This window comes from Scyliorhinus torazame, chromosome 9 (assembly GCF_047496885.1).
Source record: "Scyliorhinus torazame isolate Kashiwa2021f chromosome 9, sScyTor2.1, whole genome shotgun sequence".
In the NCBI taxonomy this organism is placed as follows: domain Eukaryota; kingdom Metazoa; phylum Chordata; class Chondrichthyes; order Carcharhiniformes; family Scyliorhinidae; genus Scyliorhinus; species Scyliorhinus torazame.
Window position 1 is genome coordinate 27499959 of NC_092715.1, and position 22175 is coordinate 27522133.

The 22175-nt window shown below is 43.8% G+C and overlaps 1 protein-coding gene across 1 annotated transcript in view; it reads right to left on the reverse strand.

Annotated features, from left to right (window-relative positions):
- The window catches only part of LOC140429131 (serine/threonine-protein kinase Nek1-like), a 186034-nt gene that overhangs the window by 19498 nt on the left and 144361 nt on the right, over positions 1-22175 (reverse strand). Inside the window, exons 30-34 of the mRNA XM_072515738.1 lie at positions 21464-21681; positions 19810-19961; positions 15824-16068; positions 10902-10976; positions 2911-3044 (exon numbers count right to left, since the gene is read on the reverse strand). Coding sequence (XP_072371839.1) covers positions 2911-3044; positions 10902-10976; positions 15824-16068; positions 19810-19961; positions 21464-21681 — 824 coding nt within the window. The remainder of the gene's footprint in view (positions 1-2910; positions 3045-10901; positions 10977-15823; positions 16069-19809; positions 19962-21463; positions 21682-22175) is intronic.

Here is a 22175-nt window from a genome sequence, read left to right on the forward strand (position 1 = left end):
GGAAATCAAATCACATTTCATTACTTCAAATGTCTTCCATCATATTTTGGTTATGGAGTGCTGCAACTCCATCACAGGTGTGTAAACATCACGAGCATTTAGCATGTCATTAAATGCCTCTCAAATATGCCAAAACTGTTTTGTTCTCCTCTATTAGAGCCTTTTCAGCCTTTTCAATTAAATTATGGATGATCTGCATCTTAACCACATTTCTTCTCTCTCTCTCATCATTTTGGGGCTATGTTGCAGTTGCCTTTAAATATTTGTGTGCTAAGCAAGTAGGGCAGCACGGTAACACAGTGGGTAGCACAGTTGCTTCCCAGCTCCAGGGTCCCAGATTCGATTCCCGGATTGGGTCACTGTCTGTGCGGAGTCTGCACGTTCTCCCTGCGTCTGTGTGGGTTGCTCTTGGGTGCTCTGATTTCCTCCCACAGTCCAAAGATGTGCAGGTCAGGTTGATTGGCCATTTTAAATTGCCCTGAATGTCCAAAAAGGTTAAATTGGGTTACAGGGATAAATGGGATAGGGTGGAGCCATGGGGCTTAAGTAGAGTGCTCTTTCCAAGGGCAGGTGCAGACCCGATGGGCTTCTTCTGCACTGTAAATTCTATGAAATTCTATGAAAATGATTCCAGTTTCATTTAGATTTTGTTTGTGAACCTTGGTGCTGGGAAGTCTACACGGATTCTTGACTGAAAAATCAGGTCTTTTGGGGTTTTGTATATTTTTTAAATTAGGTTTTACAACCCCTGAAGCTGACGAGATGGGTCCAAAGTTTAGTGATCGGGTAAAGGATAACCCAAAGTAGAAAAAAAACACCTTCCTGTTGCCAAGCGACAAACCGTTAAAAGACAGAAGGGGGGGGGGGGGAAGAAAAGAGGGCAGCCTGATAGCATAGTGGTTAGCACTGCTGTCTCACAGCACCGAGGTCCCAGGTTCGATCCCGGCTCTGGGTCACTGTCCGTGTGGAGTTTGCACATTCTCCCCGTGTTTGCGTGGGTTTCGCCCCCACAACCCAAAGATGTGCAGTGTAGATGGATTGGCCATGCTAATTTGCCTCTTAATTGAAAAAAAATGAATTAGATACTCTTTTTAAATAAAAAAGACAGAAGAGAGAGTTCAGTGTGCGTCAGTGAAGACATGGATTTTCAGCTCCAAGAAAACATTACAAGGCTATTGGGACAGTAGCTGCCTGAATAGTCAGTTATAAGAACTCAGTAAAGTGATCAGTTTAACAGAGGTACTACTGGAAGACCGAGTTAAAGAGTGCAGCTTTTTGGATGTCATGGGGAGAGATACAAGTTAGGTGAGGAGCAGTGGATGCTCAGGAATTGAATGGAAGAAAACCATTTGCAACTTTGCCAGTCTCAATCCAGAAACCATTTGCATCTCGCTGATGGCAACCGGTCTGGGGGTCTATAACAATAATGCTGGGATAAAGGGGTAAAAAGGAATAGTATGAATTTGAAACTTCTTCTAGTGTTTCCATCTAGACCTTTCCAACCTTTTTGTTTGGCATAATATAGTTAATTTTTGTTTGTTTAATAAATATTGTATTCTGTGTGTTAAAAGTTCATGGGCAGATTCCTGGGAATTTGTTCAGTAACTTACTTCCATGATTTCTTTAAAAAGATGTTCAGGTCTATCAAGCCAGGTTTCACTTTGGGATCTGACTTGTCTAGTATTATTAGCTGGGATTGTAACATACCCTTTATGTGAGGAACTGGCTTTTTGATATCAATACTCACTAGCTTAGCTCCATTATTAAGGTGCTTTCTCCAGACTGACATAAACAGAGGAAACAGTTTTTCCTCTATCTATGCTGTCAAATCCTTTAACCATCTTAAATTTACCTTCATACAAGAGGGAATGCAAGCCTAAGCCAGTTACATGAAACAAGTCTTCATGTAACTGGCTTAGCCCAGTATCATGCTGGTGAATAGAAAACAAGACTGCACTGAACAATTTGAATTTGAACACTTCACAGTCACAGTTCGTGAGATCTTTCTTTCTGCCTTGTGACTTCTCAGTATCAATTAAAGGAAAATTTTAACTAGGATTAGGTATTGCAATTTCACCAGAACACAAAAACAGCCAAATATAATTTCACCTCAATGCTCTGATTTCCCTTCCTGATCAGTATTTAAACTCAACCTCAAAAAAGAGTGAGATATTCAAGGGCTTGACATGAAGTAACCCCCCCCCCCCCCGGCCACTTAGTAAAATATCCCATCAGTTTCTGATAGGCAGGATAATCAAAAACGTGGCACTGAAGACAGCCAGTCCAAAAACAGGTTTTGTCCACCCTTGGATTGGACTCGGATTTGTAAATTGAGTCTTTAATTCAACATAAGTACTTTTAAATTCTTTACTGGCAAGGCCCATCCCTAATTGCGCATGAACTGAGTGGCAATCAAGAGTCAACAAAGAGTGGATCTGGAGCCAAATGTAGGCTAGGCCAGATAAGCACAGCAAATTTGCTTCCCTAAAGAGCATTAGTGAACCAGATGGGTTTTTACAACAAGCCACAATGGTCATAAATAGACTTGTAAATTTTGATTCGCTGTCCCTTCACGCCGGTGGGAGTCTCCATTCATGCTGCAGTGAATGGAGATTTAGCTGAGCACCAAATTCTCTGTCCTCACTGGCAGCAGTAGCAAGGCAGACTCACAGTGGATAATCCCACCCACATTTCCAGATTTTTATGGAATTCAAATTTCACCACTTGTGCATTCGAACCCGGGTCCCCAGAGCAGTAACCAGCATCACTGGATTACTAGCCCAGTGATAATACCACTTCCTCCCCAATATTCAGGATCCTTCCGAATTTATCAAGTATTCTAAAACCCACCCTCCTGACTTGAACAAAATAGTACAAGACTGCATAAAAAAAACAAAGAAACCAAACAACCTTAATTTTGTTGTAAGCTTCAATGAAGTTTTCAAAGCCCATTTCTTGCTCCAATGTCATTCGCAGCTCCTCCAATCTGCTGAAGACGCTGTCAAACTCGGCACTTTCACCTGCAACGTCTTCCTCGCTATCATCTGCACAAATTGCAAGAACAGCAAACCCTTTAGGAAGACCACAAAACCCAGCCAAAGTTACTGATCTAAAATCCTTCAGATCAGCTTTTTGATCCCGCACCATTGAAAGTAGCCCAATTACTGCAGATGGCTTAATTTCACGGGGATTATATTATAAAGCTTTGTAAATTTCAGCCATTATTATTTTGGCAATTTAGTGTGAACCATATGCATACAGCTGTGAACTCTGACACTGCTGGAGTGTCTTATAGCAAGTCAAAGTTCTGAGCTGGTTGCTTTGCAGGGAAAAGAATTGGGTTACCCAACAGCAAACATTAGGAGTTAAGTTATCCTTGATCCCAAGGGACTGCCTTAGAAGAAACAGTTTGGGAGGCTTTTTCGTACATTTCAATTCAAATAATTTCAATGAAGCAAATTAAAGAACAGACAGTAGCTCAATATTAAGTAAAGTCAATAGACAGATTGTCCACAACAGGCCATATTCGGGATGGCTTAGAATGTGTGACTGCCTAATGCAGACAGATGTCTGTTCAGGGCCAAGAAAGCTGCTTCTGTGACCAAGGCTAACTTTCTTCAGCTGTGACTGACATTTCAAATGGGTAACTCTACTCCTTTCTTTGGGCAGAGTGCAGTAGCTCCAGGAGGAGAATATTAAAGTCACTGCCTAGAGGAGTGCAAGTTTAAGTCCACACCTAAACAAACAACCTTATCACATTAATTAACTCTCGGAATTCTGCTACATTAACAGGCTGATCATCTGACATTCAGCACTGGATGCGCAGAAATAGCCTCCAATTAAATATTGACGAGTAATTATTTTCAGTCACCACTCAAGATTAAGTCCGTCTGTTCCAAACCTTGGTGTCACATTTAATCTGGAGTCAGCTTCTGACCTCATATTCATGCCATCACCAAGACGTTCTATTTCCACCTCCATAACGTAGCCTGACTTTGACTCTGTCTCAGCTCATTTGCTGTTGAAACCCTCATTTATATCTTCACTACCTCGAGACTCAACTTTCCCAAAGCATTCTTGTCTGGTCTCCCACATCCACCACTCAGTAAACTTGGTCATCCAAAACCCTGCTGCCCCGATGTCTTAACTTGCAACATGACCCACTCCCCCATCACTCCCAAGTTCCTAAGCTTCTTCACCTACCCTGGCTATCGGTTATGCAAGGTCTTGATTTTAAAATGGTCATCCTTGCTTTCAGATCACTCCACATCCCTCCCTAGCTCTGTAATCTCCTCAGTCTCATACCCCTCCAAGATATCCACACACATATAGTTCTTGTAGTGATCTCTGTATATGTTAATACATGATTAGTTAATGTGCAGTCAGTACAGTCAGATGATCACTAGATGGCAACACTAACAGGAACTACATAAGGAGTTTCCGGCTCTTACTTAGTGTTAGCGTGTGTGTATTGCAGCTAGAGGATAGAAGTGACCAGTTCAGAGTATTATATTAATTGTTAATTTAATCTAATTAGTTAATTCTATTACTAGTCAAAGTATTAAAGTAAAATAACTCATGAGTATATTATTTTGTTACTCAATAAATAATTTGTCATCAACTGGAAGACTTTGACTGTTTATCATCAAGTTAAATACAATTCGGCAAGGCAAATGAGTAATACATATTACATCTCTATAATATAACAGTTCTGACCTCTTGACCATCCCCGATTTAATGATTCCACCATTGGTGGCTGTGCCTTCAGTTGCCTTGGCCCCAAACGCTGGAATTATTCCCCTACACCACTCCGCCTGTCTACCTCAATTTCCTCCTTGGAGATGCTCCTTGAAACATTTTGGTTACCTGAGCAAATATTTCATGTGGCTATGTCATATTTTGTTGCGTAATGCTCCTTGGAATATTTAATGTTAAAGGTGCTACATAAATAAGTCACTGCTGTAGCTCTATGCTCACAACCAGTTGGGAAATTAACACACAGCAACATTACCATTGTTCACAGCAGTTTAAACACCTGGATCATATCCGCTTACACATTTCTCCAATTAAAGCCTCTTGCCATAATTTAGATTACTTAATTTTCAACTCTGAATCTGTTCATTATGTATTTGCAACTGGGATACTGAAAGTTGCGCCCAAAATGTGAAATATAGCCTCTTCAAGATCAACTTTCAAGGTATTTGGCAGGAGAGCGAGCAATGGGAGAGAATTTGTTTCTGCGGCATGTTATGCTGGCCTACAATGCACTGCCTGAAGCTGTAGTAGTAACTTTCAAAAGGGATCTGAACACCTCAATGGCAGAAAATTGGAGAAAAAGCGGAGGTGGAAGTAGTAGAGCTGACACAGGTATGTGTCACGGGCTGCATGGTGGCACAGTAATTAGCACTGCTGCCTCACAGCGCCAGGGACCTGGGTTCAATTCTGGCCTCGGGTGACTGTCCCGTGAGCAGTTTGTCCGTGCTCTACGTGCCTGCGTGGGTTTCCTCCGGGTGCTCCGGTTTCCTCCCACAGTCTAAAGGTGTGCAGGTTAGGTGAATTGGCCATACTAAATTGCCCCTTGGTATCCAAAAGGTTAGGTGGGGTTACGAGGGTAGGCTGGGCCTAGTAGGGTGCTCTTTCGGAGGGTCGCTGCAGGTGCAATGGGCCAAATGGCCTCTTTCTGCACGGTGGTGATTCTATGATGGGCCAAATGGTCATCTGGGCTTTGATGCAATGTAAAACAGCATGTTTCAACGTAATAGGTTCGATTCCAGCTTGGGTCATTGTCTGTGCGGAGTCTGCACGTCCTCCCCGTGTCTGCGTGGGTTTCCTCCGGGTGCTCCGGTTTCCTCCCACAGTCCAAAGATGTGCGGGTTAGGTGAATTGGCCAATGATAAATTGCCCTTAATGTCCAAATTGCCCTTGGTGTTGGGTGGAGGTGTTGAGTTTGGGTAGGGTGCTCTTTCCAAGAGCTGGTGCAGACTCAAGGGGCCGAATGGCCTCCTTCTGCACTGTAAATTCAATGATAATCTATGATTAATCTAGGACAAAGGTTCGGCACAACATCGTGGGCCGAAGGGCCTGTTCTGTGCTGTATTTTCTATGTTCTATGTAATCAAATGCTCTCGAGGTGCATTCCAGTGCATGATGAACTTTGGCGCAGCACCTCAATACCATCTGGTGGTGGTGGTTGGTGGGAGCAGGGGTGACTAGATATTCAACAGAGGAGCAGCAGGCCATTCAGCCCCTTGAGCCTGTCCCGCCATTTAATGAGATCATGGCTGATCTGTGACCTAACTCCATATACCTGCCTTTGGCCCACATCCCTTAATATCTTTGCTGAACAAATATCTATCTTGGATTTGAATTTAACAACTGTTCCAGCTTCGACTGCTGTGTGTGGGAGAGAGTTCCAAACCTCTACCACCCTTTGAGTGAAGAAGTTCTTCCGAACATCTCTCCTGAACGGCCTGGCCCTAATTTTTAGACTGTGCCCCCGAGTTTTAGAATTTTCACCCAGTGGAAATAGTTTATCTTTATCTACCCTGTCTTTCCCTGTTAATATCTTGAATATTCGATCAGATCACCCCTTAGCCTTCTCAATTCTAGAGAAAACAGGTCTAATTTGTGTAATCTCTCAATTTATGCTCTGTAATCCAGGTATCATTTCTGTAAACCCACATGGTTTCTGTAAACCCCCTCCAAGGTCAAAATATCCTTGATAAGGTGTGGTGCCCAGACTGCTGAGTGTCTCCAAGTGGGGTCTATCCAGGGTTTTGGACAGCTGCAGCATAACTTGTGCCTTTATACTCCAATAGAACAAAGAACAAAGAAACGTACAGCACAGGAACAGGCCCTTCGGCCCTCCAAGACCGTGCCGACCATGCTGCCCAACTAAACTACAATCTTCTACACTTCCTGGGTCCGTATCCCTCTATTCCCATCCTGTTCATGTATTTGTCATGATGCCCCTTAAATGTCACTATCGTCCCTGCTTCCACCACCTCCTCCGGTAGCGAGTTCCAGGCACCCACTACCCTCTGCGTAAAAAACATGCCTCGTACTCTACTCTACTCTAAACCTTGTCCCTCTCACCTTAAACCTATGCCCCCTAGTAATTGACCCCTCTACCCTGGGAAAAAGCCTCTGACTATACACTCGGTCTATGCCCCTCATAATTTTGTAGACCTCTATCAGGTCTCCCCTCAACCTCCTTCGTTCCAGTGAGAACAAACCGAGTTTATTCGACCGCGCCTCATAGCTAATGCCCTCCATACCAGGCAACATTCTGGTAAATCTCTTCTGCACCCTCTCTAAAGCCTCCACATCCTTCTGGTAGTGTGGCGACCAGAATTGAACACTATACTCCAAGTGTGGCCTAACTAATGTTCTATACAGCTGCAACATGACTTGCCAATTCTTATACTCAAAGTCCCGGCCAATGAAGGCAAGCATGCTGTATGCCTTCTTGACTACCTTCTCCACCTGTGTTACCCCTTTCAGTGACCTGTGGACCTGTACTCCTAGATCTCTCTGACTTTCAATACTCTTGAGAGTTCTACCATTCACTGTATATTCCCTACCTGCAGTAGACCTTCCAAAATGCATTACCTCACATTTGTCCGGATTAAACACCATCTGCCATCTCTCCGCCCAAGTCTCCAAACAATCTAAATCCTGCTGTATCCTCTGACAGTCCTCATCGCTATCCGCAATTCCACTAACCTTTGTGTCGTCTGCAAACTTACTAATCAGACCAGTTACATTTTCCTACAAATAATTTATATATACTACAAACAGCAAAGGTCCCAGCACTGATCCCTGCGGAACACCACTGGTCACAGCCCTCCAATTAGAAAAGCATCCTTCCATTGCTACTCTCTGCCTTCTATGACCTAGCCAGTTCTGTATCCACCTTGCCACCAACAACATTGGCTATTCTCCATTCCTCCAGGACATCCCCTGAAGACAGCGAGGATCCAAAGATTTCTGTCAAGGCCTCAGCAATTTCCTCTCCAGCCTCCTTCAGTATTCTGAGGTAGATCCCATCAGGCCCTGGGGACTTATCTACCTTAATATTTTTTAAGCCGCCCAACACCTCGTCTTTTTGGATCTCAATGTGACCCAGGCTATCTACACACCCTTCTCCAGACTCAACATCTACCAATTCCTTCTCTTTGGTGAATACTGATGCAAAGTATTCATTTAGTACCTCGCCCATTTCCTCTGGCTCCACACTTGCTATCCTTCAGTGGGCCAGCCATTTCCCTGGCTACCCTCTTGCTTTTTATGTACGTGTAAAAAGCCTTGGGATTTTCCTTAACTCTATTTGCCAATGACTTTTCGTCGAGATACAACGGTTAGCATTCAGTTAGCCTTTTTAATTATTTTCTGCACTTGTTCGTGGCATTTCGAGGATCTATGCTCCTGAACCTCCAAATCTCTTTGGACATCCACTGTACTTAACCTCTTTCCACTTAGAAAGTACTCTGTTCTATATTCTTTTGGTCGAAAACGGATAACCTCACACTTGCTTACATTGAATTCCATCTGCCAGAATTTTACCCATTCACCCAGTCTGTCAATATCGCCTTGCAATTGTATGCTTTCATCTAGGCATCTACAATGCCACTTAACTTTGCTTCATTCGCAAATTTGGATATATGACTTTCTATGCCATCATCCAAGTCTTTAATGAATTGTGTGAATAATGGAGGCTCCAACCCAGATCCCTGTTGTACACCACTGGTCACCTCCTGCCAATTAGAGTACTTGCTATCCCCACTCTGTCACCTGCCACTCATCCAATTTCCCCAGCCATTCTCTTTGCCACCTTGCTGCTCATAAGTTATTTGTTTCACATCTCTTGTGCAATGTGTAATGGTTAAAATTCATTTGCCATTTCTTAGCTAATCCACTTAATTGATCAAGATCCCTTTCACTGCTGGAACACTTCATGCACTTGACCAGATCCGGCACTATCAATCTTACATTAACTGGCCTACATATCCAGCTTTCATGAACTCACTCCTTTTTAGAATATTGCAAGAACAATCTTTACATGGTGACACCTGTAGAATTCTGGTCATTGTATTCTGACATCCTGAGAGAAGTCAGAGAAGGAACAAAGTAAGTGACACTTTGAATTTAGGTTGTGAGCTACAGGGAAAGATTATGGAAACTGGGAATGTTGATAGTTCAGAAAATAAGGCTCAAGAGAAATGCAATTGGGATATTCAAGCTCCTCAGGAGTATAGAATCATAGAATACAGTGCAGGAGGCTATTCGGCCCATCGAGTCTGCACCGACCATTTGAACCACCACCCTACACAGACCCAATCCCCTCCATATCCTTGTAAGCCCTCCTAACCTTTGGACACTTAGGGGCAATGCACCATGTCCAATCCACCTAACCTGCACGTTTGGACAGTGGGAGGAAACCGGAGCACCCGGAGGAAACCCACGCAGACACGGAGAGAATGTGAAAACTCTACACAGACAGTCAAACTTGAATAATGTTTGACGTAATCACAAAATTAATCCAAGATGCACAAACGCCAGCTCAGTAAGCCCAATTGCCTGGTCAGGTAGAGTTAAGATGATGTGAGCAGGGAACTGGATAGATATTCAGCAGAAAGAGCTATTGAAAGGATATGTGATTACTGCAACTCATGGTCTTTTTCTAACACTGGGACCGGTCAGATGGATTGCAATGCTTTGAACCTGTACATTGCAAATGCCTGGCAGGCAGCGCTTAAGATATAGTTTCTGTATTTATGCAATTTCAAAATGATCCATCATACTCATTCACTTCCTTTCGAGTCCTACAAAAGAAAACTGCCACCATCATGACATATACTTAGTCATTTCACATGTGTTGCAGATTCCTGTGCGAAAATAATTAAATCCAGGATTGCGCATTGCGTTTGGCTGGATTGCTTCTCAGGCCATCAAGAGTGGAAAGTAACAAGGAAGCCAGACAAAGTAAGGGCAGATATTCTTAAATCAGCTGGTTGTTTTCTCGCGCTAGGTTTATTTCAATTAACAGCTTGCTGCAGTGGGATGTACTATGGGCTAGTCCAGTGCCGTAACCACTGCATCATCACATTCCAGATTCTCCCTTGATCTTTTATACCTCCAAAGTATTCTCCTCCAGAGTCTTATGCAATGTTGCTGTTATGTTGGCCTTGGTTGTTACATGAAACAGAACTACACAATGATATAATGGAACCCAAATATTCATCCAAATTACTTTCAGACGAGACCGAAAAGGCTCCGTCTTCCTGTTCAGAAGGCACCATTCTAAGAACAGCCGGGAGTTTCCCCCCTACATCCTAGAACTATTACCATAAAGTAACCTGATGAACTTGTCATTTCTTCGCTGTTCGTAGGACTTCACTGCTTGCAAACTGGCCATCACATTTGCTGATTTAATGAGTGCACTCCCAAGAATGCAATCCATTGATTGTAAACAAAAAAACACTTTGGGGTGTTGAAAGGACAAGATGAGAAGCCAAGCAAGTTAAAGTTCTTTATTTATCACTACCAGTTTCAGAAGACTGAGGTAAGATACATTTGATATAGCAACTATCCCCAGATCCCCAGCTCACCTGTCTCCATGCAACCAGTCAGTACGGTTTCATCTATACCACTCCCTTCCAGTTACTGTTCTTTGCACTGCTTCACCTCTGGGTTTCTGGGCTATCCATGATCACTTCCAGCAAGTTTCTTTCCAACTGTCCTGGAGTTGGAGGATGAAAGCAGCTGCTCGTTTGTCAATTTGACAACCTCTTTATTATTAATGTAGTCTATATCGCCCTCTTCCGTAACTGTGCTCACCTTTATTTTGATAGGTGCTGTATCCTCTCTGGTCAATAATGGTAACTTTCTAACTAACTTACCTGCTCTATCCTTTTGAAACATGCTATACCATCCTAGCTTCACCTTTCGTCCATCTTCTCTTTGCAGCCATATCTCTGTAATGTCAATAACGCCAATATTTTCACTAGCTGGAAATGTTTATAATTCTAAAGGTTCATTCTAAATGCGTTACTATGAATATTCCTCCACAGCCTTCAACACTTTTAAAATTAGGAATATAGGAACAGGAGTAGGCCATTCAGCCCCTCGAGCTTGTTGTGGCACTCGTGTTCTGAACGAATCCTTTTATATTTCTATGGTCTCCTTATTTAAGGAAGAATAAAAATAATCTTTATTAGTGTCACAAGTAGGCTTACATTAACACTGCTAATTAAGTTACTGTGAAAATCCCCTAGTCATCACACTTCAGCGCCTGTTCGGGTACACAGAGGGAGAATTCAGAATGTCCAATTCACCTAACAAGCACGTGTGGGAGGAAACCGGAACACTCGGAGGAAACCCATGCAGACATGGGGAGAATGTGCAGAGTCTGCACAGACAGTGACCCAAGCTGGGAATCGAACCTGAGTCTATGGCGCTGTGAAGCAATAGTGCTAACCACGGTGCTACCGTGCTGCCCCGATCTGTCTTCTCTTTCCCCCCTCCCTACCGTCTGTCCTCTTTGTTGACCAGCCATTTTTGCAAAGTATTATCACCTTACCATTAAAATTATTGGAGAAGTCTATTTATTTTTTTAAAACACAAAGTAATAATCCCAGATGACCATAGGCTGCTTTCCCCTTTTGAGGGAGAGAGCTGACTGGTGATGATTTAACATGAGGATCACCACACCTCAGGCGAGGGGCAAAATTGAGAAGGCGGGGGGCCTTCATGAATAACCTCAGCCGGTGCAGGAATTGAACCTGTGCTGTCGACCTCACTCTGCTTCACAAACCAGACATTCAGAACACAGAGCTAAACTTTAAACACACCATTGCACTGTCTGCACATTTTATTATGCTCATACTTGTTCAGTTACCTGGTCATTCCTCATCTACTGCCAAACCGTACAGGTTTAAGAATGTGAACGTCAAGTCTGAGACTGAAATAGGATGGAGTGAGGAACTGTTGACAGGGATGGTGGATGATACCAGAATACTTCACACCCTTTGGTTTGAATTTACACTTCACATTTTTTTTCTTTGCTAGAACCACAAATACCTGCACAAGATATCACAACTAATTCAGTCCCCCACCCCTCTGTTAATTCTGTTCTTTTTTCCTCCACCCTCTCTTTTCCGAAGGCGCTGACTCATGCTGGGTGGGAGTTCCAGATTTTTGGCCTACTGACAGCGAAGGAACGGCAAATTTATTAATTATTTTAACCCCCTCAATTCGATAAACTTTTAAAATCAATCCAATCTTATGCAAGCTGATCTCAAATTTAACCCTTCAAATCACCAGTGTGATTCTGGTCAAACTGCACAGACCAATATGCCCGCCACCTCCTCAAGGCCTCACAAGGGGCTGGTTTAGCACACTGGGCTAAATAGCTGGCTTTTAAAGCAGCCCAAGGCAGGCCAGCAGCACTGTTCAATTCCTGTACCAGCCTCCCCAAACAGGTGCCGGAATGTGGCGACTCTGGGCTTTTCACAGTAACTTCATTGAAGCCTACTTGTGACAATACGCGACTTTCATTTTCATTTCATTTCAAATATCCTTCCCAAGGTTTGGTGCCCAGAACTGAATGCAATGGTCCAAATGGGGTCTGACAAAGGCTCTATTATAACTGAAGAATCATTACTTCACCCGAATTCCAATTCCCTTCGGATAAAATCCAAAATTCTGTCTGCTATCTGTACTTCTTTCTGCACTCTGGATCAGGTGTTGCACCGTCCTCTTTCACTTAACCCCATGCCCACCATTCAGGCATGTGATCGCACTACTTATCTCAGGTCAATACTGGCGACTCAACTTTCCCTTTGAACTTCCCTGATCACCTCTTCTCTCTTGCTTGGTGGTTGTACTCGTCTCTTTGTCATGTTTTAGGGTGGGCAGCAAGTCACAGAGTCATACAGCATAGACACAGGCTCTTTGGCCCACCAGGTCTATAAATGCCCATCAAATACAAATCCCATTCACCAGCACTTGGTCCATAGCCTACTGTGCAAAGAATCCTTTGACAAACGGAGACCATCATTGCCAAGCCAAATCCCACTTTTTTCATCAGTTACACTTCCAACAGGGGTCACTCGCATTCAAGAAGGAAATGGTCCGGGAACACGAGATTCATTGTATGTTTCCATAGCCACCATCATAGCTGAGGTTAGCAAACTCTGGAAAGATTGCCTCTTAAATTTTGGACCGCTGCAGTAGTCAGTGCCAGGTCACATAATCCACTTGTTCAATGCTCATTAAGCTAATGCCGATGGCTGACTGCCGGGGACGGCGGGCGGGACGCAGCCGCTCACTGGAGGGTTCCCGCTCGGGAATAGGAATTTCGGAGTTTTAACGCCCGGTCCCGGAGGCAACGGAGGCTGAAAAGGCTGTAAGAAGGCACCAGGAGGAGAAATGTCCAAGTTGTGAAAAAGGGGGTTAACGGAAGTCCACCGGTGAGTGAAAAAGTCAGCGCAGGAACTGTAAGGAAAGCGGAGGCTGGAGCACCAGGGGAGGCCGCATCGCTCACAGCAGAAGAAATGACCACGGTGATGGCTGTGGAACTTGAAAAACAGTTCACAAAACACATGGAAGTGATGAAGAAGATGTGGGCGGTATTGAAAGTGCTGGTGGAGGAGGCGATTGCCCCGGTGAGGGCAGCGGTATCAAGCGCAGTGGCGGAGGTGCGGGAGCAAGGTGAGACACTGAACGAAGTGGAAGAGGCATTATTGCAGCACAGTGATCAACTCGCCTCGTTGGGGAAGGAGTTGCGGAGGGTGATAGAGACCAACAAGGGTCTCTAATGGTAACAAAAGGGTAACAAATGGAAGACCTGGAAAACAGATCCAGGCGACAGAATCTGAGGATTGCGGGTCTGCCCGAAGGGGTGGAAGGCCCGAGGCCGACGGAGTATTTTGCCACGATGTTGGCGAAGCTATTGGGGGAGGGGGATGATCCCTCCCGATATGAACTGGATCAGGCTCATCGGTTGTGGAGGCCTATACCAAAGGCGAGTGAGCCGCCAGGAGTAGTAACTCTGTGCTTCCGTAGGTATAGTGTGAAGGAGAAAGTCCTGTGCTGTGCAAAGCAGAAGCGGGTGGTGCAGTGGGCTGGAGCTGGTATACGCATGTACCAGGACTTTACGGTGGAGCTGGCGAGGATGCGGGCTGCCTTCAGCCAGGTGAAGAAGGCATTGTACATCAGCAAGGTGCAGTGCGGCATAGTATATCCAGCTAAGTTGAGGGTGACCTACAAATCCAAGGACTTTTATTTTGGGATGGCAGAAGCAGCGGAGGAGTTTGCGAAGGCAGAAGGCTGTGGCAGAATTGAGAAATGGTCACGTACCGATGTAGCCTCATGTAACTTTATTTTTTCACTGTGTGTTGGTGTATGTACTAAATGAGTCGACGCTGTATATATTTGGACAAGGGAAGAGATGGGATTTTCATTTGCAATGATGGTTCTTTGGGGCTTGGGCATGTATGCAGGGGTTGTGTGCTAAAGGGGATTTCTTGGTTTTCCTAGGACCGGGCAAGGGGGCCCAGGCGGGGGCCTCCACGCTGGCCGGTTTAAGCCGGCCAGTGAACGGAAGTGAGGTGGGCGGAGGGGCTGCGGCCATCGGACCCTGGCAGAACAGGTTTCGGTGAGTCTAGCCGGGGTGAAAAGTTGGGGGAAGGAACAGAGGTTGGGGGAGGAGTTTACAAGAGAAAGTGGAGGGGAGGAGTCTGGGAGGGGGAGGGGGGTGGGGGGGGGGGGGGTGTCTACAATTCATGGGTGTCATTCACGGTACTCTTTCGGGGATTGGATGGCATTGAATATTAGGGGGGGGGGGGGCTGTATATGTCAATGGCGCCATAGGCGATTCCGGATTCCTTTTTTCCTTTTCTTTTCCCACCTTGGGAGGGTTTGTTTATTTGATGCTTATATTGTCAGGTGGGCCATTGTTTCGGGTGGTGGGAGGATGGGATCGTTGTTGTTGATAAGAAGATTGACATTGTATTTGTTACCGTTTACTGTTTGTTGGTGGGGCGTAAATTCTGAAGAAAATGTGTAAATGGAGAATAAAAACATATTTTTTAAAAAGCTAATGCCGATGACTTCTTCAAAATTCTAACATGCAATGGTCGTCCTATTGCAGCACAGAAGTGTTTTAAGAATATAAAGCCTCAATTTACATTAAACCTCAATATTCAATATAAAGCAACAAAAGACCACCATCACTTTTTTTTGACAAAGTATGTGCTGCCATATTTTGATCTGGTCTCTAATAATAGATTCAATTTCCACATGTATATAGCAAGGGATATGGTGCAGAGCAGAATTGTGCAACAGATCCAGCAACTCTTTGCACAGTTTTTTTTTTAAATTGACAACTGTTGCAAAAAGTCCAAAAGATACCGGAAAGGTGACTTTACATACAGATTGGAATGGTAACAAATGATCTGGTGTGACAAATCACTTGTCCCGATTATAAAAGTGATTGATTTTTAACCACCATTTTGTCAGGATTGTGTATAACATTACAAAATCACAACATTTGGCAAAATAAATTATCAGCACTCCCCTGCCTATACTATCTAAAATTGCACTCACAAACACTATGGCCGGGATTCTCCGCCCCGCCACATTTCTGCCCCGACCGGCCGGCGGGGTTCTCCGTTTCGCCAGCCGGTCAATGGGGTTTCCCATTGTGGGGCAGCCCCACACCGTCGGGAACCCCCCAGGCATCGGCATTACGGAGAATCCCGGCGGCGGAGAATCCCGGCCTATATAGTAGTGTAATCATCAAAAATACTGCATATATAACCTGAATGCCACTCTTCATGAATTCCACTTTGGTCACTGCTGCTTGCCGGATTTTCATCATCTTCCCCCTCTGCTCCATTCACTGAGGATTCTGCATTATAAACACTTTCCTCGGGAGGACTTGAATTGGAAGCCACCTCCTCCTCCTCCTCTTCACTGAACTCTTCACCGGGCTGCTCCTGCAACAGACGTTCCATCGATGCCTGAAGCTCCTGCAAATCATCTGCATCACCGTCTCCAAATATACTGCAACACACAAATAGTTCAATGACTGTTTTTCTTTTTGATCACAGTTAACTTTAGTTGTTCACCCTGCTTCCACCATCTGTTCTTGGCTTCCTACATAACCCCAATGAAGTTCAACATAAGGTTGAGGAACAGCACCTCATCTTTCTTATGGCCTTTACATGGAGTTCCACTACCTCATATTATGTCCCACATTTTCTCAGGCAGCAGACGGTGGCAATAATTCTGCTGTAACCATTTACACAACTTTAATAAACCGATCTTTTGTATCTTTACCCACCCTATCATCTTCCTTCACATCATCCCTTTTATCGTTTAACCACCCAGTCTTACATAGAACGATACAGCGCAGTACAGGCCCGTCGGCCCACCATGCACCGACATGGGAAGTCAAAAAACAAAAGCCATCTAACCTACACTATGCCATTATCATCCATATGCTCATCCAATAAACTTTTAAATGCCCTCAATGTTGGCGAGTTCACTACTGTTGCAGGTAGGGCATTCCACGGCCTCACCACTCTTTGCGTAAAGAACCTACCTCTGACCTCTGTCCTATATCTATTACCCCTCAGTTTAAAGCTATGTCCCCCTCGTGCCAGCCATTTCCATCCGCGGGAGAAGGCTCTCACTGTCCACCCTATCTAACCCCCTGATCATTTTGTATGCCTCTATTAAGTCTCCTCTTAACCTTCTTCTCTCTAACGAAAACAACCTCAAGTCCATCAGCCTTTCCTCATAAGATTTTCCCTCCATACCAGGCAACATCCTGGTAAATCTCCTCTGCACCCGCTCCAAAGCTTCCACGTCCTTCCTATAATGCGGTTACCAGAACTGTACGGAATACTCCAAATGCGGCCGTACCAGAGTTTTGTACAGCTGCAACATGACCTCATGACTCCGGAACTCAATCCCTCTACCAATAAAGGCCAACACTCCATAGGCCTTCTTCACACCCCTATCAACCTGGGTGGCAACTTTCAGGGATCTATGTACTTCTACCCTATAAAAGACCTTCCCGTTTATACTTCCCCTGCCCCGCAGTTTAACAGTTGCTTAGAAACTCAAATCTTACTCCAGTTCTATTGAAAGCTCAATGACTTGAAACATTAACTGTTATTTGCCACAGTTGCTCCTGACCTGCTGAATATTTTCAGCATTTTCTGACGGTATTATTTATTTTATGCCCTGTTTCGAGCAGCTAACTGAATACTTGTTAGGTAACCCTCCCAGAAAGAGTTTATGGATGTAAGCTCAGCAAAATCTAACTGACACATATGGAGTGGTGGTGGAGTGGAGGGTTAAGAGACTGTTGTGGTTGGGTCCTGCACTGTAGAAGGTGCCTTCCCGGTCTGTCAGCCCATTTCAGTAATGAGTGAGTTAGTGCCAACGGTCTTGGTAAATTTTCAAGGAAGCAACAGGTGTTCTTCTGGTGTCCTGGGCCAAAGTTAATCCGTTGTTGCCCACACAGACATATTCGTCACTTATCTCATTGCAGTTTGTAAAATGTCAAAATGCAAGATCATAAATATGCAAAATGTGCAGAAGTAATGTTTGGGGAGAGCTTAAGCCCCAGATGCATAGGGTAGACTGAACTATCTTGTTTATATTTTTGTACATCTCTGCAAAGACAAAAGGCATGGAATAATTGGTAAACTAATCAAACCTAGAGATAATAAAACCCCAATCTGAACAATTGTACGCATGCATATTAAAGTAATTAGGGAAGAGGTAGTAGAAGAATTATTACACACACATGAAAGTTCAGTAGAAAAAAATAGCGGCAGAAGACTGGGGAATTGCAGATTTAATTCCTGTAAATAAAAACAAAAGGAGATAGAACAAGTCTAAGGAACTATATAGTCCAATTAGCTAAACGGCAGTGGTAGGAAAGATAATGGATTTACTGAATGATGGAACTGAAAAACATCTGGAAACCACAAATATTGTAAAGGACCATTCAACAAAGATTTCAAAAGGGAAAAATCATGCTTAGCTATCCCACTGGAATTCTTTGAGCAGTAACAGAGAGCAGTTAAGGGCTATGAAGTAGATGAATGGGGAGACGGTGGCATTGTCGCACTGTTACTGGACTAGTAATCTAGAGGCCCAGGGTAATGCTCTGGGTCCTGGGTTCAAATCCCACCATGGCAGATGGTGAAATTTGAATTCACTAAAAATCTGGAATTAAAAGTCTAATGATGACCACAAAGCCATTGCCGATCGTCGTAAAAATCCAGCTGGTTCACTAATGTCCTTCAGGGAAGGAAATCTGCTGCTCTTACCCGGTCTGGCCAACAGGTGACTCCAGACCCACACAGCGATGAGGTTGACCGTGAACTCCTCCCTCCCCCTTCCTCTCTCTGAAATAGTCTAGCAAGCCACCCAGTTCAAGGGCAACTAGGGAAGGGCAATAAATGCTGGCCCAGCCAGCGAGACTCACCTCCCAAGAATGAATTTTTTAAAAGCAATATATTTGGATTTTCAAAAGTCCTTTGATAGGTACCATCACAGGAGACTCATGACTAAGGTCAGAGCAGATGGAGTTGGGGCACAGGTGGCAAAACAAACAGCAAGAACAAAACAGAAGCTTAAGATGGGAAGTGATGTCTCACAAGGATAATTTTTTTTTCATAATTTAGATTAAAGATTTAGTCTCAAGTCATAAGTATAATTCCAAAATTTGTAGGCGAAATCAAACTGGAGCTAAAACAAAAGGAACAATGTGACAGAATATGTGATGGTATTTACAGACTTGCAAAATAGATGTCCAATAGGCAGATTCGCTTCATTATAGATGGGAGATTGCACATTTTCGGAGAATGAGTAAAGTGAGCACATAGTGCTTAGATTCTATGACTGGAATTATCCAGCCCTTGGTACTGGTGGGATCTTCCAGTCACGCCAACGTGAATGGAGATTTCAATGGTTCGCCGGCCCTACCATGGGTGCTCCACGGTAGAATTGCAAAGTTAAGTTAAATGCAATAGAGAAATCAGGAGAGGCGTTTTTATTCGGAGTGCTCAGAATGGGTAATTGAGTCAAATACCATAGATGCATTTCAGGGAAGCTAGATAAGCACACAAGGAGAAAGGAATAGATGGTTATGCTGATAGGATTGCGCAGAGAGGTGTGGGAGGAAGCTTGTGTGAAGCATAAATATATACCAGTTGGGCTGAATGGTCTGTCTCTATGCTGCAGACTTGGCGTAATATAATACAACATAACAGCTGCTGTACTTCAAAGCACAGAGAGAATGCAGTAGGTAATTATAAATTGTAACAGGTTTGCTGCATATAATCTCTATGGCTTGCCTTGATCCAACAATGACTTTGGGTGCATTTTAAGTTATTAACATAGCGAAAGGTTCTCAAAAACTGTAATGGGGCTGGTTTAGCACAGTGTAATGCAAAACAAGGCCAGCAGCACAGGTTCAATTCCCGTACCGTCCTCCCCGAACAGGCGCCGGAATGTGGCGACTAGGGGCTTTTCACAGTAACTTAATTGAAGCCTACTTGTGAAAATAAGCAATTATTATTAATGAAGCAATAATCAAACTGAGAAATGAGCACAAATCCAACAGCTGCATTTATTTTGTATTAAAACATGTACTCAAACCTTTGCTAAACATTAAAATAATGAGAACCTTCCCCCAAGTATTCCAGTAAATGCTAAATTCAAAAAGGGAAGAGTGTCTCGGAAATGCACTGAAAACAACAATCAGAAGAATTGCAAACATACGTGTCTGAATCCGAGTGGTACTCATCCTTGTTGGGTTCATCTTCTATATCATCCAGTTCCAGATTATCCTCGGGGGCATCTGGTGCATTAAGATCATCTACATAGGTCTTGAACATTTTGTTGAGGTCGGGGAGTGAGCAGGTCCTGAGCATCTGCAGCGAGAAACAAAGTAGTAGATGGTGCGTTCCACCTCAGAAAGGAAGGAAGGTACCCACATACAGCTTGAAGATAGAGGGAGGTGAACAAATGGAAAGAGGGGGCTTTTCAGTGAGTTCTCCTTCGCTATGTTAGTGTCTGAACTTAGATAACAGTATGCAGATGTTCACTGCTCTCATGAACAAAAGCAACTGGAATTGCTAAAAGGTTCCCTGCCCGTTTCTTATTCCAGCAAAACTCCAACCGGTGAGCAATAAAATTGAAAGAAAGTTCACTGACCGGCCAACCTATTAAATCTTTGGCATTTACTTAGCTTTTTCCTTATTGCTTCAAAACGATCTCCAATTTGGTGTCATTTGCCAATTGAGAGCTCTTTGTTTCTGAGCCCCAGCTGCTCAATTTACCCTCTCCATGGCTAAATCATTGATAAACTTTGTGAATGGAAGTGACACCAGCACAGATCTGTGTGTGCTAACTGAAGCGATGAGCAAGCTGGGATAGATCAATCCAGGTACAATCCTCTGCTTTCACTGGATAGAAAGTCGTCAATCCACCGACTCCCATTTCATATTTTCTCACCTTGTGCACCCATTGCTTGTGTGACACGAAATCAGAGGCGGATATGAAATTTTAAAATGTCACATCCACAACAATGTTCATAACTTGTTAGTCAAGATGTTCCTCTCAAAAAAAGTTAGCTCCCCATTAACGAGGCAGTGTCCTTTTTTAAAAATGGGTGTGCATGGGAAGGAGACATCACTGGCGATGACGGATTTTGTGCGGGAAATAAAAACAGAAAATGCTGTATAAACTCAGCAGGTCAGGCAGTATCTGTGGAGAGAGAAACAAAATTAACTTTTCAAGTCCGTATAACTCTTTTACAGAACTGGATTCAAAATGTTAGCTTGGTTCCTCTCTCCACAGAGCCTGCCAGACCTGCTGAGTTTATTCAGCATTTACTGTTTTTATTTCAGATTTCCAGCATCCAAAGTACTTATTTATTTATTTGGCCAACTCTGTAGGAATCTAAGTGCTGGCTCCAAACCCTTTTTTTAGGGTTCCTCCTGTAAAGGGCAGCATGGTGGCGCAGTGGTAGCACTGCAGTCTCATGGCGCCGAGGTACCAGGTTCAATCCCAGCTCTGGGTCACTGTCCGTGTGGAGTTTGTACATTATCCCAGTGTTTGCGTGGGTTTCACCCCCACAACCCAAAGATGTGCAGGCTAGGTGGATTGGCCACGCTAAATTGCCCCTTAATTGGAAAAAATGAATTGGGTACTCTAATTTTTTTTATTTTTTTTTAAAGAAGGGTTCCTCCTGAACGCTATTCACATAAAATAAGTTTGGCCCGCCAGCCAATGGCTCCCTCTGCCCTTTATCAAAGGCTGTTGTTATGTTCGCTATTTTCCGAGCCTTGTGCAGCATTTGTGTCTAATGATTCCCCGAAGGACATATCATTGCCTCTGCATCGGGTACTGCAGTGCGCTGTGTTTTCCATACCTTTGGGTTGTTTGCATCAAACAAACCAGTCGACAGCCCAATCAACAGAGAATGTTTGCCTTTGAAATTTGCTGGTGACAGTGACCACAACAATTGCCTGGATCCTGGTGATTCTTCCTGCGAGGATTCCCTTGACAACACAGCTGCTGTTCGGTCCTGTGGATATGGGGTTTTCTGGAAAAAGGGTTCACTTTGTGGGGCTTCATTGGTGCAACCTTCTGTTTGATGGGAAAGGAAGGTTTAAGTACAATTTGCCAAACTGCATTTTATAAAAACATGTTTTTAAAAAATAGAATCAAAGATTCCAAAATGTTATTTTATTTATAGCAAGGCCGCACTTTATATACAATTTTGGCCACTCATTTAACTTCTCATTCCCAATCAAGGTCTAATCATGAGAGAATCAGATACTGAATGAAAATATAGAAGCAAATTAATGCGGATGCTGGAATCTGAAACGAAAGAGAAAATGCTGGAAAATCTCAGCAGGTCTGGCAGCATCTGTAGGGAGAGAAAAGAGCTTACGTTTCGAGTCCAGGAGACCCTTCGTCAGGAAAGGAGCTTTGACAAAGGGTCACCTGGACTTGAAACGTTAGCTCTTTTCTCTCCCAACAGATGCTGCCAGACCTGCTGAATGAAAATACTTCTGTACAAGGTACCAGAGCTGTTTTGACCAAGTAGTGGACAAATAATGCCACAAAACCCAACAATA